Source organism: Coffea arabica, chromosome 6c (genome assembly GCF_036785885.1).
Source record: "Coffea arabica cultivar ET-39 chromosome 6c, Coffea Arabica ET-39 HiFi, whole genome shotgun sequence".
Taxonomy (NCBI): domain Eukaryota; kingdom Viridiplantae; phylum Streptophyta; class Magnoliopsida; order Gentianales; family Rubiaceae; genus Coffea; species Coffea arabica.
In genome coordinates, this window is record NC_092320.1 from 23,443,359 (window position 1) to 23,463,075 (window position 19,717).

The window sequence follows — 19,717 nt, forward strand, 5'->3', positions numbered from 1 at the left end:
TACACAAACTACAGCCTAATTCCATACGAGACAACATCCATAAAAGCCAATATATCATAACAGGTTTTGTCCAGCCAAATAAACACACAAACTACAGCCAAACACTGCTACATAGCTAAAAATTGTCCAACTTCAGAAATCACAAGAAAAAGTACAGCAACCCCTTCAGAAATCACAAGAAAAAGTATATTTCACAAGTCTAGCTTTACAAATCACAAGAAACAGCATCACATATTCTAGAAAACAGCCTTCAAATGTCCGGAAGATCAATTTCTTCAATTGTAGATGATTCGGGAACATCGAGTGGTTCCTACAAAATGAAAACAGGAAAGTTACAACTCCTAACAAGACAAAATGAGCTGCCAAAATAAACAACTAGTAGAAGATATATTTTACTTACAAGGGAAAATATACTTGAGTCAAGTCCATAAGGAACATATGCAGGAATATATGCAATCAAGTCCATATAATATTTAATAACTATTTTCAGCTTGCTTTTCGCCATTTCTACAAATGCATTTATCCAAATTAGCAATAAAACCTGAAGTACCATTTATGCAATGAATAACAAACAATTTCAACAGAAAAAAAATCTTCTTAAGCACTAAAAGTATTTATTTTCGAGGATCACTAAAAGTATTTCTAGAGTATTTGGTGACTAATTTTTGGTAACATAAATACTCTAGGTTTGATAATTTAAAAGCACTTTTTATTAGAAGTATTTGTATTAGAAGAGTTTCTTTATAACACAGCAACTCCAAGCGGGATTTAAATTAACAGGAGTTCTTGCATTATCATTCTGCTACAACTGCTAAAAAGAGTGCACTGATCCTTCCAAGTATGCTTAATTTTGACCCAATATTTGTCAGCTCAATAGAACTAAGCTAGTCATGAACTCGTGCCATCCATAACTAGTAGTATTTTTTGACCAGGCTTTTGAACCATTTTTCACTATTTTTTTAAAAAATATTTCAATGTCATCCTAATTATGTAATATTAAAATAATTAAAAAATATTATATCATTGACCCAGTTGAACATGAACAGAAAGCTTATTGATTCAAGTTTTATCCCGAGTTTGAAAACTGTGGATTATAGATTGGGTGCAGTTGTCTCCATAATTAAAAAAAAAGGATCTATTTCTAGGAATCTGGTAATGTTGCTCAAAACTCAAAAGCATCTCTTCCTTCTTTCTCTCACAGGGACGCAAAAAAAAAGAGCTTCTCATTGCGACATACATATCCAGCCAAAGCAACTTTCTCAACAATTTACACTTCAGGTAAAGTGTACTAAACTTCAGGTGTAAGTATATTTTGGCCTAATTTTATCTTGGTAATAGCACGTTACCTTAAATTCAGTGTTGCCAACAATATAGTATTTAAAAAATTGAATAAGCTTATAATCTGGTTATGATCTATGAAGTGATTTATGTGATTTATTCAATTAAGTACATGTTGGCTACACGCCATTTATGCAGTTTATTACAGTACATGTTGGGATAATTTACCTATGAAAAGAGACAACACTTACCAAAAATCAATGATGGATTAGTGAAACCAGTCAAATTGGACTGGTTTTGGCCGTGGCAGTGGACCGGTTGTTAATGGAAGAAAATAGAGGTGCTGGCTGTGGGTTGCGGCTGTGGGCTGCGGTGGAGAGGCAGAGGTTGCTGTGGGTTGCAGTGGAGAGCTGCGGTGGAGAGGCAGAGATTGCTGTGGGCTGTGGCGGAGAGGGAGGTTGTTGGTTGTGGGGTGCGGCAGAGAGGAAGGTCGCTGGCTGTGGGGTGCGGCGGAGAGGAAAGGGTGCGGTTGTGGGTTACGAGGGAGAGAGAGGTTGCTGGCAGTGGCTGTGGAGTGCGGTGGAGAGGAAGGGGTGCGACTGTGGGTTGTGGGGGAGAGGGAGGTTGCTTGCAGTGGCTGTGGAGTGCAGCGGAGAGTGGGGTGCGGCGGAGAGGAAGGGGTGTGGCTGTGGGTTGTGGGGGAGAGTGCGGCTGTGGGTTGGGACTTGGGAGGTTGCTGAAATGAAACGATGCAATATCGAACCCTAGTCCAAATTTCTTCTCTTTGACTGCTAAAATGACAAAAATGCCCTTCTTTGTCGAGTTCAATCAAGCTACTCGATAAAGAAGGGAATTCGAGCTTACTCGACTCGATAACTAAATGAGTATTTTTTTAAGCTCGAGCTCAACTCGTTTATTGAAATTAACGAGCCGAGCTCGAGCCTTATCGAGCCGAGCCTTAACGAGTTTTCGAGCTACTCGTTTGGCTTAACAGCTCTACCTAGAAGTTGTCATTCTATAATAGCAAGGCAACTCGAAAATTAATTAGGATTAGTACTAGTTTTAGCAATATTTCTAATTGTTCATTTATAAATTTAATGTATTTGTGCCAATAAATTATAGTGAGTGCAGAATGGGAAAAAAAATTAGAAAAAATGCAACGTTGCCTCGCAGAATAGATTCGTGGTTGGATCCTCTCCCATCAGGATTGAACCGCTCCCGTGCATCCAAGTGAAAGCACTACAGCCTTGTTCCGTGCCTTGAATCTGTGAACCGCAATAATGAATCCACATACATTAGTGGCCAGATGTGACTTTTGTTCCTTTTAGAGTTTTTGTGTGTTTTATTTCCAATTTTAATTTAACTTAGAGAAAATGACCTGTTTCATCCCTCACATTTCGTAAAAATATTCTTTTCGTCCCTCATATTTAAAACGAAGCAAATTGGTCCTTCACATTTAAAAACCGAAACTTTTATATCCTAGAAATAAACTCTCAGTTGTGAATCAAACCATCTAACAACCCGGTTACAAATTTTAGGGGTAGAATTGGTGGATCACTCGCAAAACATATTTCCAACAAATAAATTAAAACAATTAAAAAATCTTAATTAAAACCCATTTGCTTCTTCAAAAGAATGAAATAGTGCTAAAGCTTTCAAGCACTAAACCCTTAGACAAATTCCTCAGTTTTGTTGCACTAAGGGTTTAGTGCTTGAGAGCTTTAGCACAATTTCGTTCTTTTGAAGAAACAAATGGGTTTTAATTAAGATTTTTTAATTGCTTTAACTTATTTGTTAGAAATATGTTTTTGCGAGTGATCTACCAATTCTACCCCCAAAATTTGTAACCGGGTTATTAGATGGTTTGATTCACAACTGAGAGTTTATTTCTAGTATGTAAAAGCTTCAGTTTTTAAATGTGAAGAACCAATTTGCTTCGTTTTAAATGTGAGGGACAAAAAGAATATTTTTATGAAATGTGAGGGATGAAACAGGTCATTTTCCCTTTAACTTATTGCAACTTATAAGTAGGCACATATAGGGTTTTTGCATTCATTCCTTAATCAAACTTTGGTTGGTTTGTAGCAGCTGTTGTGATCTTTCTCAGGGTTCTATAACGCATCATTTTTTCAACCAAAATTTTTATACAACATCTATTAGCATGACGCTAAATTACTCTACGTATTTGATTACCGACAACTACAGTTTCAAATACATAATAATAATCTAAACAAATATGTGTATCTTGATTATATGACAAGTAGAAGGAATTAGAACCACTAGAGTTACTGTAGTGGTTAGGGAAAAGCTATTAGAGTATTTCCTATGATTAGGTTTAGGGTTCGAATATTGTACTTAGGTAGTTTGGGATAGGGAGAGTATAGGGAGAGGTAGGAGGGGAAAAATTAAAAATTAAGAAAACCACAAGGGATTAATGACAAAATTGTGAAAAAGTTTTATTGTCCTGGTGACACTAAAAGAATATTTCGAAGAGCAAAATATTCATAGAGTCATATTGACGTGTTAATGTATATTGTACTTGCTTCCAGGAGGTATAACAGTTAATTAATTAAATAATCGCGTAATGGCATAATGAGCTTGCTTTATAAAGTAGAGAGTTACTTGCAAGATATTGAAGTTATTTATTACAAACAAACAGACATACACACACCTTCTTGCCTCTTTTCAGGAACTTATATTGTATTTTATGAAAATGCTATGCTACTTATGGTATATTGCTTATGCCACCCATCTTTGTGGTCTTCCATGGTGGAAATTTCCAATCTCTCTTGAGTTGCCAAAGATTGGATTATCGATAATTGCTTTTTTATAATGTTGCTTAAATATTAAAACAGTTTTCATACTCCTTTTAGTTCCTTTTTCATAGATTTTGGAATCAAGAACTACATTATCTTCTTTGGCGAAATCTCCTTTGCAAATTCGTGTTAGTACTCTGGCAACAATCTCCTGCTTCAACAAAGAAATTGGAGTAAAAGATAGAATCATGATTTGAGCTCATCAAATGCTATACAATGCCATAAATTTCTTTTCGTTGGAAAGAAAATTTTGCTCATTATGTAGAGAGACAAAGATGAGTAGAAAGAATATAAAAAATGAAGATAGGCTTGAACATCCAAAATGCTGTCCTTATATACTAACATTTGCTATCTTCCTTATATACTAACATTTGCTATCTTCACTTCTTCCTCTGAGAGACATGAAGTTTGGCTAGATTCCATTGATAAATGTTTATAGGTTCAGGCGAACCTTTCTTGTCCATCTCAAAAGATTAAGTTGTAAGAAGAAAGTCTACAAGCTTAAGAGATGGTTTCTGTGTCTTTGAGAAATAAGGTATGCTAATGGGAGTTGGTGAAATTCTTTGCTGTACATATATGCATTACAAGATCGACCTTCGGTGACATATCATAGCTGATATGGCAATTGAATATGTCAACAACCTCTCTCTTCCTTAATTGCATTATCCTCCTCAGATGTAGCAAGCACCGCATGCATACTTCCTTGGTCATGTGAAACTACTTGTTCAAGAACTTATTTCAAATACAGAATGAAGAACTCCTATCCCAGAATTTGTCATTCTATAATGGCAAGGCAGCTTGAAAATTAATCAGAATTAAATAATTTAGATAATCGTACTAGTTTTAGCAATATTTCTAATTGTTCATTTATTTTTTAATTTATTTCTGTCAATAAATAACAGTGCGTGCATAATGGAAAAAAATTAGAAAAAACACAACATTGCCTTGTGCATCCGATTGAAAGCACTACTGCCTTGGATCCACGCCTTGAATCTGTGAACCGCAATAATGAATTCGCATATATTAGTGGCCAGACGTGACTTTTGTTCCTTTTTTAGTTTTAGTGTGTTTTTATTTCTGATTTTAATTTAAATTGTTGTAACTTATAAACAGCCACATATAGGGCTTTTGTATTCATTCCTTTATCAAATATTAATCAAACTTTGGTTGGTTTCTACTAGCTGCTGTGAGCTTTCTCATGGTTCCATAACAATTTTTCAACCAAAATTTTTATACAACATCTATTAGCATGATGCTAAATCATTCTATATGTTTAATTACCGACAACTACAATTTTATGTACATAATAATCTAGAAAATATATGTACCTTGATAGTATGACAACTGCAAGGAATTAGAACCACTAGAGTTAGTGCAATGGTTAGGGAAAAGCTATTGGAGTCTTCCTTACTATCAAGTTCGGGGTTCAAATTCGGTACTTGATAGTTTGGGATAGAGAGAGTGTAGGGTGGGATGGGGATCAAACTTAAAAATTAAAAAAATCACAAGGGATTAATGACAAAATTTGTGAAAAAGTTTTATTGTCCTAGTGATGCTAAAAGATTATCTAGAAGAGCAAAATATTCATAGAATCGTATTGCTATGTTAATGTATGTGTACTTGCGTCAAAAAGGTAAAATAGTTAATTAATTAAATTACCTCGCAGAAAAGATTCGCAATCAGATTCTCTCCCAACATAATTAGGTTCTTCCTGCAGATCTAGGTTAATGAGCTACTGCCTCAGATCCATACCTCGAATCCGCAAACCACACAATAATGAATCCACACACAATAGCAATTGGATGTGACTTTTGTTCCCTTTAGGGTTTTAATAGTTTTTATTTCCTATTTTAATTTAACTTGTTGTAACTTATAAATAGGCATTTTAGGACTTTTGTATTCATGCCTTTATCAAATATTAATCAAACTTTGGTTGATTTCTACCAATTGTTGTGGGTTTTCTTACGATTCTGTACCACATCATTTTTTCAACCAAAATGTTTCTAAAACATCTATCAACATGACGCTAAATTATTCTACGTGTTTTATTACCGACAACCATAATTTCAAATACATGATAATCTAAAAGACTATGTGTTTACCATGATTATACAGTAAGTACAAGAGATTAGAACCACTGGCGTTGCCCTAGTAACCAGAGAAAGATTATTAGAGTCTTGTGTTAATCTATGTTGTGCTTGCTTCCAAGAGGTAAAATAGTTAATTGATTAAATTATATTGCTATAACATAATGAGTTTGGTTTATAAAGTAGAGAGTTACTTGCCAAACATTGAAGTCATCATTACAAACAAATAGACATGTGTGCACACATGCACACTTTTTTGCCTCTTCTCATGAACTTATATAAAACTATATGAAAATGCAATGCTACTTATGGAATAATACATATGCTACCTATTTTTAGGGTCTTGCATGGTGGAAACTTCAAATTTCTCTCGAATTACTAGAGTTTGGATTATCTTTAATTGCTTTTTTGTAATGTTGCTTAAATATTCTTTTTATTTTTTCCCTCCACGTAACAAGGTTTGGCAATGAAAAATCATGCTTTTGATCTGGTAACTGTCCGTAGTCCTTATGTTTTCGGTAATTTATGATTTGAAATTGTGGTTATTAGCTTTCTTGATTGATGACACTAAATATTTCAAATTATTGTAGTAAAACTCAAAACTAGTTGCTCTAAAGAATGCCATGAAAAATTGCACAAAAGCATTGCGAGTAATCGAAGGTGTGAGACTTAAAAGTCACAATGCGTGCGTTTCTTTAATGGTAAATTAGCTTCGTATGATCAGTATCACTCGAGAATACCGACGCCGCCACCAATATCATATCCATATGATTTGGGGATTACGAGAATTTCACTCACTACTTCAATGATTACAATACAATTGGTTGCATTGTTACACAAGATACAGGAGAATATTATGTGCTTTTAGCGTTACCTGCGGAGGACTACAAGACATAACCTTTTGTCTCCATAGTCAAATTTGACTCTATGTGTAATTCTTTTAAACTTTAGATATTTGAGATTTCCTTTCTTGCAAGTGCTTAAATTGTCCAGGATGTTGAAATTGGTTCACCTTCTATGTTAGTTGTAATTGTTTGGTTATTGGATTTATTTTGTGAATTTTGTTGTTTGTTTAGTTTTGAAGTTAATTATACCTTATAGATTCATTTGGAAGTGTGTTTGGATGTGAATAGTAGAATTTGAAATGAATGGACTTCAAATATCCTTTAAACTACCTTGTGTGGCTAACTCTTCCATAAAGTGAATTTCTCTATCAACCCAAGAAGTTTAGGGGTTAAATATCGATATTAAACATTTCCTTTCTTCAAAATTGAAAAGTACTATACTTTAAATTTGTTAAGAACAACATTTCTCCCTTGGTCTCTCAATAAAGGGTTCGATCAATGGTGACCAACAATACTATCTCACACTCATTAATTGCATATTACTTTGGGGTTATATCGCTATGAATAAAAATTAATTGGAGTAACCAAAACCACATCTGTTCCCCATTTCCCCCTTTTCTGTGATTTCTTCTCGTAGTTAGTGTTTTGAAAATCGAGGACCAGCCAATTCAAATTGTAGCACAGATTCAGTTCACTGGTCAATTTAGAAAATCAATTGAAGCAAGCCAATCCATTCAAAAATTGGTCGAATCGGTCAGAATGGATGAAAATCAGATTTTTGAGCCTCTTCATACTAATTTTTTTTAAAAAAAAAAAATTTAAAGTCATCCAATTTATGTAAAGAAAAAAAGAATAAAAAGAGAAAAACATTTGAACTAAGTTAAAATGGTTTGAACTATAAATCGAAAGTTCATCCAATTCACTTAGCAGTCCAAGTTTAAAAACTTTGCTTATATACTGCTTTTGATTAGAAACATTGTTTATACTGCTTATATGGTCCAAGTTTTTGATTCCTGCCTTCATTCTTTAGTCTCCAAATACTTATCTTTTGATTAAATATTGATATTTATCTATCCTTCCTTATTTTGTGACTACATATTCTTTTCTAGCCTTACTTCAACACTCTGCTACAAATTTCCTGCTCTTTTTGTCTCATTTTTTTAATATATCCTTGCTTGTACTACTTTTCTCTTCCATAGTTTTGTCCATTCCTTTTTCTAAAAGTTTTTCAATGTTTTGAAACAAAAGTGAAACTAACTTTGTTGTTAATTGTTAATAAAATGATAATACATTCAAAACTTATATAAGTAATTTTTAATGATGAGTTACAACTAGAAAAGATTAAGAGAACATCTCATATTTTCTTGAAAGAGACTCATGTTTTACTCTTTTGCGATGATTTATTTATAATTTCTATATAAAAAGTTAAATGGGTCAAATTGGGTTAAAACACAACTAGACATGTTAGTAAATAGGTTTTGATATGAACACACCACAAAAACAAACACTACAAGAAATTTGGCCTTTTGTGACAACAAAAAGTCGTCACTAAAAACCAACAAGTCTTTATTATACGAGTATTGTGATGACTTTTTCCATTGTCACATGGTTATCACTGATTTTATGTTACAAATAGGTCCATGTGACAACCCTTTGAAAGTCATCACAAAATCTTGTTATTCAATGACGAGGATAAAGTCGTCACTTATGGTGATCATTCTATGACGATTTTTCTTGTCATTGTTTCACATATTTTTTTGTCATAAATGTAGCAAAAGTCATCACAAATTTGAAATCTACAGTAACGACTTAGGCTTGTCACTATCGATCATAGTATTCAGTGACGAGAATAGTCGTCACTTAGTGAACTTGCATGTTAAAAGTTGCCACTGAGCTTTGTCTTGAAGAGCTACAATTGATCATTACAAATATAGCATTGTCACGGCATTTCCAACAATGTGCTTGTGCTTGTGTGGCAGGGTCATCTTAGCTGTCTTGCTTCCACCATGGGCTGGCAGTGAATACCAATAACATCACTTTGGTACGTAAGTTAAAAGGAAAAATCATTTTGGCTTTTTCAGGAACTAAGATATTGCATTCCGTTGTCATGCTTACTTTGCTACAAATTGAGAGGTGGGTACGTGAGTTTCTTCCTTGTGTCATTTGTTCTATTCCAACCTGTTAAGCCTAATACATGAGAGTTGATGAATTATTTCCCCACGATCACAATTGTAGATTCGATTGCTCTCCTCTTATATATTTATTATCCTTAAAGATATGCTAAGCAGATTAAATTGCCATCAGTTGGGATTTACCGAACAAGAAAGAATTGGGATTTATGTTTTAGATTCTTGAACTTCAGTTGAGAATAGAAATAACTAGAAACTGTTATTGGATGACAAATTCATTTGTGTGCTGATCATTTTTCACCTAGTGTGATCGCTTATGAGAAACAAATTTGAGTCTTCTGCATGCATTTGTCAGTTTTGCCTCTCCACTTTTCTCAATTTTTCTTTCTTAGAATTTCCTGGTGGTACTAGACACGAAGGTTGAGAATTCGATTTTTTGTTTCAGTGCAGCCTGATGATGGTGGGGGAGCATTGAGTGGGATTTATTTGGGATTAAGGGGCTCTTGCGAAAATAACTCATTTATGCTATGGGATTACTTGGGGGGACTAATATGTTCTAGCCCAAATTGGTGCCGCCCAATTCTATGATGTAACATAAAGCCCCATTTGTGGTACTTTGAACACGTGGATATATTTCAGGTCCACCATTCTTTTTTTTCGCAAGAGGTCCATCTTAGTCTCTTCAGTTCATAAATACAGTGGTAAAGAAAGAAATTGGCTGCCTGATAGGAATCTCAATCACGGAAGATTGGAGAATTACTACTGTCTGATAACTGGAATACAAGTAGTAAATGTCATTTATTATCTAATATGTGCTTGGTTTTATACCCATGAACCATTGGATTTGGCTGCTGAAAGCAGGGATGCAATGGATTTGGAGTTAGCAAAGGGGAGAATTTTACCTATTGATTCTAGTGTAAAGGCAGAAACAGAACAAGAGATATATATATGGTGGAGGAAGCATGAATTTGTTCTTTTTATTGTGCTGTGCTAGGGCACTTTAATTAGATTCTCAGTGCCAAGTTCCCATTTACTTTCAACTGCCACTTCCAAGATAGTATCATTGTTCCGTCTTGTTCCCCTTTATAATTGCGAACTGATGGTGTAGAGAAGAGAAATGAATCCACACCAAGATTTAGCCAAACAAATTAAGCATTTAGATTCAGTCAGTCCATAATTTCTGGAATATAAATTATATGCGTTGAAGGCTCAAAACTAACCACTGAAAATTCTGGATAATTAATTAAGAAAAACTAAAGCACTTTTCTCAGCCACTCTAAAATGCAAGACTTGTGAATTACAAGGACACATACGTAATATGGGAAACAAATTCGACATTTTTTTTTGTTAGCAATAATAGCAATACTTTTTGTTTGGACTAGGGTCAGTGATTCCGTGTGATTCACTCTGGTTGTTGTATTTATTATCTTATTTGGTATAGAGTTGGTGTATTATTATATTCGTGAAAAAAGTGACGCATATAAACAAATGTTTCACATGTATTCATTACAACATTATGATGATTAATGTGATTGCAAATAAAAATTTTCAGCGTATACAATAACCGAATTGAATCACACACAAGACAACTGTATTATACCTATTTCTTTTTAATCGTATTGCTAAACATCAATACACACAGGTGTTGAAGGGAAAATCCCTTAATTTTCTGCGACCAAGACTATTCTACTTTCAACTAAATCAGAGACAGCGACGTATGCGAAGTGATGAAACAATAGAGGAAAAAAGAAAATGAATAAAGAGGGAACAACAAAGTGAAATTTTAACATTACCTTGGATACAATCAATTATTTGTATTCTTGCATTTTGCCACCCCTTTGAAGCATATTCATTTTTATAACACAATTCTGAAGAAAGTAAAATGAAATACAGAAACCAATTAAATGAGTGAGAGATTAAGCATTGAGAAATTAATTATCTAAATTTAACTTTTGATGAAAAGGAAATTGTAGTAGAGTATACCATGAACATCAACTCCTCTTGCTCGACTTGAGGAGGTATTTCAACTTGTCGTTTCCGAGCAAAGAAATTGAAACCAAGGAACTTCATGGCAAATCGTTGTTGCTGTAGAGGATGTGATGAAAAAAAATTTGAGAAATCAATAATTAGCCTAGTGATATTGATGAGGAGCAGAATTGATGAGAAAGATCATGTATTGCAAATAGAAATAGTGTACTATAACTTTTGGGTACTCTTTTCCTTAAATATGCCTAACAAAGCTAATCCAAGTCTTTTCATGGTGTAAAAATTATATTCTAGACAAATGCTTTTTTTAAGACAAATGCTATTGTCTCCTGTATATATTATAGCACTGGAATAGATACATGCCAATTATTTGAATTTCAATTAAGCTCTTAATTTTCTGATTATCAGTTACTTTTCTAGTTCGTTTTCCTTTTTTTAACAACCAAATTTGCAGTTGAGCGTTTTTATGTTGCACATATCCATCAAAAAATCCAGTCAAATCTCCTTCACAGACTTCATACCGATGTATACAACAACATTTACAAAAACCGAAAATAATAAAAGGAAAAAAAATGCAATAAGCAACAAATATAACTGAAAGTTAGAAAAGTCTAAAATAATCAGATAAAATAAATGCTCAGATACGCATGTGCATTCTTGCATCCAGAAACATTGAAAAAATCGTAGAATCATTATCAAATTAAATATGCTTTGATACTCAAATAAAATAGTATTAAAGACGACATTATTGAATAACATACCTGGAACTCAAGAAATCGTTCTACTGTGGCTACTTTCTTGTGAAGAAGACTATAAAGTTTAGGGTTTTATAGTTCTTCCTTTCGTGGGCGAGGAAAAAGGTTGAAGAGAATAGAAGTTAGATTCACAATTATAAGACGAAACATTTCCTTTTTTGCAGAAGAAAATGAAAGGGAATAATTGTTTCCTTAAGGAATCAAGAGGAAATTAGCAAAAAAGGAGACACAATGTAGAAGGAAGTGCTGACTCAGAAACACAAGCGGAACCATGTTTAAATTTAGTAACTTCGAGTTAGCTCTTTAATTGATTAAGGAAAACTAGTTTTTTTGGAAAAGAGAAAGTAAATCAAGAAAGTGTATAAATAGGGAGAGCAATCAATATAAATTTCCGCATTTATATGGTAATTATGTGTTCTAGCCACTGTTTCTTGTCCTCCTAAAAATTCTATTATTTTTATTTGTTACTAATTATGGTAATTATTATTTTTGTTATTTGTACTTCATAATATACGACATATTTGAAGCAACATTAGCAGAATCAGAATCGTAAGATTGATACGCTTAGCTGTTTCTTTTATTTGTTTAATACATAAACTAAAATTTACTTCATATATTCAAGACAGACAAAAAAAAAAAAAAGAATACATTTATGTAATGCTAATGACGTAGGTTTCAGTCGTCTACTTATTGTTATTTCTGGTCCTTGTGGGTGCCTTTTTGCATCCTGTCTCTCTTCTTTTTTTCCCCCCACAACTGGTACGAAAAAAAATTACATTAATTTTTCTTCCGTTTAATTTTCCTTAAGTTCAGTTTGCCTGGATACTATGGCTTGGTTAAAATATTTTTGTGTTCTCATGGTGGATAAACAACTTCCTTTAGCCAACATGTCTCTGCTTTATAAGTTTCTTTCTATTCGTACATCCCATGCATGTTTTGGCACAAAAATTAGTTTGAACTCTGGGGCAAAATACTTGGCAATACTGTTTTAGTAGAAGTTGGTAAGCTTTCAACTTGGCTTTGGTTTTGGTTCTAATTCACTTGCATTGATTTTCATAAATTTTGTCAAGTGTCCTAACGTAGTGTTTTAAGGATCTAGTTGTTCTTAGTATTTTACGGCTAAGTTTTTCTTTCTTTTTTATTTTTTTTTGTTTAAGGGTTAGGGATAAGATCTTGATAGTTAAGTACCCATGATTTGAACGAACCTATAGAGCCAGAGACAATTAATTGGACACTTTTTGCCTTTTATGATTAAAGGGATACAATTCTGAACTGTACATAGAGATTTTCAGATCAAAGGTCTAACATTAGGCAACATAAAGCTGGAACTCGTATTATATGGCATGTCTCTTGATTGAACTACATCAGTGGAGAGGAGCTATGTGAAAGCGTTTATTGTTGGAAGTACAGGGAAAAGGATTCAAAGGGTTAACTTATCTGGAACTAATCATACAACGAAAAAAAATCTCAATTACATTCGTCTTGTTGCTTTAGTTATTTTGATCATGAACTTATACTATATGAAAATGCAATGCTACCTATGGTATAATGCTGATGCTACCGATGTTTGTGGTGTTGGATGGTGGAAACTTCAATTTTCTCTTGAATTACCAAAGCTTGGATTATATATAATTGCCTTTTTGCAATGCTGCTTAAATATTAAAGTAGTTTTCATGCTCTTTTTTTTTTCCCTCCCCCATGCAACAAGGCTTGGACAATGAAAAATCGTGCTCTTGATCCGGTAAGTGTCAGTTGTCCTCATGTTTTCTGTAATTTATGGTCTGAAATTGTGGTTATTAGCTTTCTTGATCAATCAAACTATTTCAGATTATTGTAGTAAGAGTCAAAACTGGGTGCTGCGAAGAATGTCATGAAAAAGTGCACAAAGGTTTGCGAGCAATCGAAGGTCTGTTAATGAATACTATATGTTCAAGTCATTGATTGATTTTAAGTTTTGCTTATATTTTATACTGTTCTGGCCTTCCCTGTTAGGTATTCATGAATTGTCTATAGATCCAGAAAAGAATCTGGTATTAATTAGAGGCAATATAGACCCTTTCTTGCTAGTTAAGGAGATTGGCAGAACTGGAAAACCTGTTGAACTTATATTTTATGACAAGGAGCCCAAAATTGAAGAGGACAAGCACCAGTACCATTACGAAAGGAGTGGAAATTGTTGCAAAGAAAAGCATCCTAACCATGATGATGATCATGGCAATCCAAAGTCTTGGCAAAATGGTAGAGAAAAGCATCCCAACTTTTGCTGCCGCGATGATGATCTGCATCCACCCAAGGAAGATAACAATGACGAGGCTCACAGGGATCACGAAGCACCCAGAAAGGAAAAGGATGATGAAGAGGATATATTCAAGCATCCACACTTCCGATTCCAAAGAAATGCAAGTACCAATCGAGGTGTGCCTTCTTGGGTGGGGAAACAAATGTTTGGGAATCATGCAGATTATCAGAAACAGGCGCATTTTGACTCGTATAGTTCAAGGTATGAGACTTGGAACCCACAATGCTCACGGTTCTTTGGTGGTGAATCAGCTTCATATGATCATTATCACTCGAGAATGCCGCAGCCACCACCACCATCATATCCATATGATTTTGGGGATTTTGAGAATTTCACTCACTACTTCAATGATTACAATACAAGTGGTTGCATTGTTATGTAGGATATGGGAGAACATTACGTGCTTTTAGAATTACATGTGAAGGAGTAGAAGACATCAACCTGTGTCACCATATATAGTCAAAAAATTGACTCTATGAGTTATTCTTTTGAATTTTAGATATTTGAGATTTCCTTTCTTGCAAGTGCTTAAACTGTCTAGGATGTTGAAATTGATTCACCTTCTCTGTTAGTGGTGATTGTTTGGTTATTGAATTTATTCTGTGAGATTTGTCGATTGTCTGGTTTTGAAGTTAATTATATCTTATAGATCCATTTGGATGTGTATTTGGATATGAATAGTAGATTTTGAAATGAATGGATTGCAAATATCCTTTAAACCACTTTGTGTGGCTAACTCTTCCATAAAAAGAATTTCGCTAATCAGTGAAAGATGTTTGGTAGAGAAAAAATTGATTAGTTCAAGGGTTAAATATTGATATTACGTTTTCCTTTCTCCTTCAAAATTGATAAGTACTATGCTTTAAATTTATTAAGAGCGCCGCTTCTCCATTGCTCTCCCAATAAAGTGTCAACATTTCTATCTCACAGTCATTAATTGCATACTACTTTGGGGTGATATCACAATGAACAAAAAATAATTGGAGTATCAAAGATATTGTTTATTCACCACTTTCACCTTTTTGTGATTTCTTCTCGTAGTTTTGTTTTAAAATTCGAAAGATACTTTAAGCAGTCAAAATGCATTCTGGCCATAGCACTGGTCCAATTCACTTGTCTATTTAGAAAACCAATTGAACCAATCAAATCCGGTCTAAAACTAGCCGAATTGGTCAAATTTTATAAAAATTAGATTTTTGAGCTGATTCATACAAAATTTTCTTTTTCAAAGAAAATTTAAAGTCATCCAATTTATATAATAATTAAAAAATAAAAATAGAAAAACATTTGAATTGGGTTGAATTGAACCACTTTGAACTGTAAACCAAAGTTCCTCCAGTTCACTTAGCGATCCTAGTTTAAGAACATTGTTTATAGTATATAATATTGGTGACTAAAGGATACTCTTCCAATATACTCACGCAACAATCCAAGCTTATTGGATAGATTGAGGAAGTGTGAGTGAGTGATTTGAAATACATTTTACTTTGAGTCCATTTGAATAAAAAAAAATCCATCCCAATTGAAGATGGATAAGAAATCTAAACTCCCTCTAGCAACAAAAATAACATTAGGATATGGGCGGCAATATCTGATACAACATGAAAAAATTTTAAATAAAACACGGTATGAATAATTTGTGACAAAAATGAGTTGACATGAACATGACATAGAAATAGAATGGGTCATAGTTAATTTTTTACCCCAGGATTGACATGATTAATTTTTTACCGGCATGTTAAAATATTTTTAAAAAATTGTTTCTCAGGTTCCTCTTAAAACAAAACCAAAATATAGGACTTTTGTTTCTAAATTTAAAGTTTAAGAATTAAAATAATACAACTAACTTCCTATAGGTTTATAGGCAAAGCACGCATTGAAATCCAAACTCCACAAATCCACATATACAACTCTTGTAATTTTAATTTTTCACTTTTCACCTTCAATCTTTTTTTTTTTTTTTTGCCAGAATTGACCAACATATACAACTTCTAGGATTTTTAAGATTTTGTTTCCCATTTCAATCTTTAGCCTTAAATTGCCAAATACTTACCATTTGATCAGATAGTGCTTATCTATTCTTCCTTCTTTTGTGATTACGTATTCTTTTTTAGGCTAACTTCAACACTCTTCTACAAATTTTTTGCTATTTTCGTCTCAGTTTTTTGAATGTATTGTTGCTTATACTGCTTCTCTCATGCATAGTTCTATCCATTCTTTTCTCCAAAAGTTTTCTATTTTTGTGAAACAAAAACAAAACTAACTTTTTTGTGAATTGTTAATGAAATGATAATACATTCAGGAGTTATATACATAATATTTAATGAAAAGTTACCATGGAAAAAGATTAAGTTCAAATTTTGGTCTACTGCATTTAACCCAAAATTTTGGTCTTACATAAAGTTCAAATATTGGCGTAAACATATACGATAATGTATTGTCATTGACTTTTTCACGTAACCCTCTTATCATTTCAATATCTATTCGAATGCTCTCACGCCTTGGATTAGAGTGTCAAAATAATAGCTATAGTTTTCCTAACAAGTTATGGCATAACAAGCTATATGAGAAATTGTAGTTGTCAAATTACTAACAAGCCTACCATCTCTTTCCTCCATAATATGTAAAAAGCTCCCAGTAAAGTTTCATATTTTTGCTAAATCCAATAAGGATCATCATGATACGAACTCTTACCAGGTTGGACAGTGATTTGGAAAGAGAAAAAGATCGACCCATTTCAGGACTTTCCAACCACTTTAGGCCAAATCTACTCTAAAGTCACTATCTATGCAAAAGAAAGCGTTTGAGGACAAAATTGGTTAAATTTTAGCAACTGTTAGCCATGGCCTTGGGATCCATGCCTTCACAAGTTGAGTTGTTATTCACTTCATGTTAGTTATGTAAGCATCCAGAGTAAATGAGCATAATTTTTGTGTAAAACATCAATTTATAACTTATTCAATTAAATTTGAACAAAAATCACAATTATAGCGATATTTTCCAAGTTTACACTTACACAACTGGTTGCTGATAAGTGACTAATTTACGTAATAATTGTATGATATTTTATATTATTTTTAGTCACTTTGGGTATATTATTGGAAGAAAATGATTCATTTTGGCTATAATTGGTGAAAAATGTTTTTAAGTGGTTAAATGAGGTTTTTATCACTTTTTACTTGGATTTTGTGTATTTTGACAGTTTTGACACATTTTCGTATTTCGGCTATAACTTGAGCTACAGTGATCGGATTAAGATGATTCTTGAACCAATTTGAAGATAAGAGATAGATCTACAACTTTGGTGAAGACATCTAAATCCAGTTTGAAGGTTTTCCAGGTCAAAATGCCGAATTACAATAGCAAATTTCTACTGGTCGAAACTGGAACAGGGCAATGAGCAGGTAAGGGTATTTCGGTCATTTTTCAGCCTACACAGATCCAAATGAGGTGATTCTTGATGCATTGGAAAGCTAACTCAAAGGGCTACAAGTTTTATGTTTTGGTCAAGAGCTAAATCAGCTTTTATCATCAAGAAAAGTTCAGTTGAAGTTGAGTCAAAATCGGAGCAGAGCTGGAAATTGAACCAGAAGTGACCAAATGGTCACTGTAGCAATCCGGCCGGAATTTGTCCGGATTTGTGGCCGGATTTCTGGCCGGATTGTGGTCAGAGAGGTCTGCTTTTTACGCGGAAAACTCAATTTCACCTCCACCAACTCACATGGGATGCTAGACATGTGAGAAACATCTCCAGCTGTAAAAGGAAGGTGGAGGCCTCATTTCTTGACCATCTTTCATCATAAAATAGCCAAGATTGCAATAGAAGGAGAGGGAAGAATAGAGAGCAAGACATAGAAGAGACATACGGGAGAAACTTGGTCTGCAACAATGTAGTTCTTTCATCTTCTTAGTAGTAGGTTAGTTTAGTTTAGCTAGTAGTTCATCCTTTCTTGTTATTAGCTAGATTAAGAAGAAGATGGAGGATGAAGAAGGCAAGGAAGAAAGCTCATGTGACAAGGGTTGTATTCCTTCCAAAATCTTTATCTTTTGTACTTGATTCTAAGTTTAGTTAATATACAAGTTCTGGATTTTGTGTTCAATATGTGTGTTTAAAGTTTAAGCCTTGGGTTTGGTTGAACTTTCTATGATTGTTAGTGTTTATTATTTGGTTATTTGACTGCTATGATTTGAGCAAGTTATTTAGCACTTTGGCTTCTTAAATCATGATTAATCTGGTACCATTGATTGTGATTATCTAAGGTGTTGTTTCTGCAATGAAAATTGAGATTTAACACTAGTTCAAGAGGTGCTAAACATAGGGAGTACACTCACGAAAGTAGAGGTGCACTTATGTGGTTTTTAGTGATTCATTTCATGTAATTTCATTGAAGAAATGAACTTGTAGCTAATTTCATAACCATGAAAATAGGTATGGATTAGTTATGAGTATAGTTGATTCACTACGAAAGTAGTTTCACATGTGTAAGGAAATTACACCATAACTAGCCTAAATATAGTAATTAATGATCCAAATATAACACTTGCATGAGTAGTTAGGGATACCACAACCTAAGGAGCTTTTATTTGTTATTTTGTATAATTTCAGTAGGTTAAATTTGTTATAATTCGTTGATAGTCTAAATAATAGAGAAGCTTTAGTAATACCGGTAATTGTTCACTCTTCCCTGTGGGATCGACCCGATATATACCCTAAACTACTAGTTGATCTGTATACTTGCAGTGAACGGGTGTAATTCGGTATTTTTTAGCTTGCACGTATGTAAAATACCCGTCAGTTGCCATAAATGGCTCAAGGTAACGAGGCTCTGTAACTCATGGCAGTGGGGCCGTTGCTATTTGAGACGCAGCATTGCAATGGCTAATGTTTCATGGAGCTTTCAAAAATTAGTGAAGAATGAAGAAAGCAAAATATAGAAAAAGGAAGCAAGTGAGGAATTTTTTTTTCAAAATTATGCTATTTTGGGTGGGTATTCTCTCAAAGTTATGTCAGTTTCATTAAGTTGCTTGTGATTTGATTTCGAAAAGGAATAAAATAGATATAAGTTGCTTGTAATTTGACTTTGAAAAGAAATAAAATGAATATCTTGACATTTCAACTAGGTCCACTGCAGCGGATAATTTCATTCACTTTGACTCTTTTATCCAATTCACAAGTAAATTATGCGTAAGTTTTGAGTCTATATATGAAAGCAGAAAACCACAAAGGGCTAAAACATTTAATTATATGACAAGTGCAATTCCCTTGCAAACATACAGATCCAAGTCTTAGGAGTTATTACTATCGCGAGACTAGTCCCTTTATTTTAATTGGAGAAAGTATCTATGAGAATATTTTATTCAATGTACATAATACACGCAGGGGTATTATTTATACAAAAAAACATGCTGGTGTATTATTTATACAAACAAACTGAATATGTCAACAAGATCGACCTTAGGTAACACATCATAGCTGATGCGACAGCTGAATATGTCAACAACCTCTTTCTTCTTTAATTGCA

General features: G+C 33.6%; 1 protein-coding gene and 2 long non-coding RNA genes across 3 annotated transcripts; 2 read left to right on the forward strand and 1 right to left on the reverse strand.

Annotated features, from left to right (window-relative positions):
* LOC140008017 (uncharacterized) lies at positions 1-2,001 on the reverse strand. Its single transcript, XR_011815433.1, has 2 exons — positions 1,530-2,001; positions 1-310 (listed from the first exon to the last, which is right to left on the reverse strand). It is a non-coding gene; the product is annotated as an uncharacterized lncRNA (long non-coding RNA).
* Positions 2,002-8,989: 6,988 nt separating this feature from the next.
* On the forward strand, positions 8,990-10,201 carry LOC140008565 (uncharacterized). Its single transcript, XR_011816055.1, has 2 exons — positions 8,990-9,067; positions 9,606-10,201. It is a non-coding gene; the product is annotated as an uncharacterized lncRNA (long non-coding RNA).
* A 2,584-nt stretch (positions 10,202-12,785) lies between these two features.
* LOC140008018 (uncharacterized) lies at positions 12,786-14,709 on the forward strand. The gene is made up of 3 exons (XM_072051665.1): positions 12,786-13,637; positions 13,724-13,802; positions 13,889-14,709. The coding sequence occupies exons 1-3, from the start codon at positions 13,614-13,616 to the stop codon at positions 14,575-14,577; spliced, it is 792 nt and encodes a 263-aa protein (XP_071907766.1). The 5' UTR covers positions 12,786-13,613; the 3' UTR covers positions 14,578-14,709.
* The last annotated feature ends 5,008 nt before the right edge of the window (positions 14,710-19,717 follow it).

Coding starts and splice junctions, on each gene's coding strand:
- LOC140008018 (XM_072051665.1), top strand. CDS start 13,614: ATGAAAAATCGTGCTCTTGATCCG. Junction 13,638..13,723: donor AAAATCGTGCTCTTGATCCG/GTAAGTGTCAGT, acceptor AAACTATTTCAG/ATTATTGTAGTAAGAGTCAA. Junction 13,803..13,888: donor AGGTTTGCGAGCAATCGAAG/GTCTGTTAATGA, acceptor CTTCCCTGTTAG/GTATTCATGAATTGTCTATA.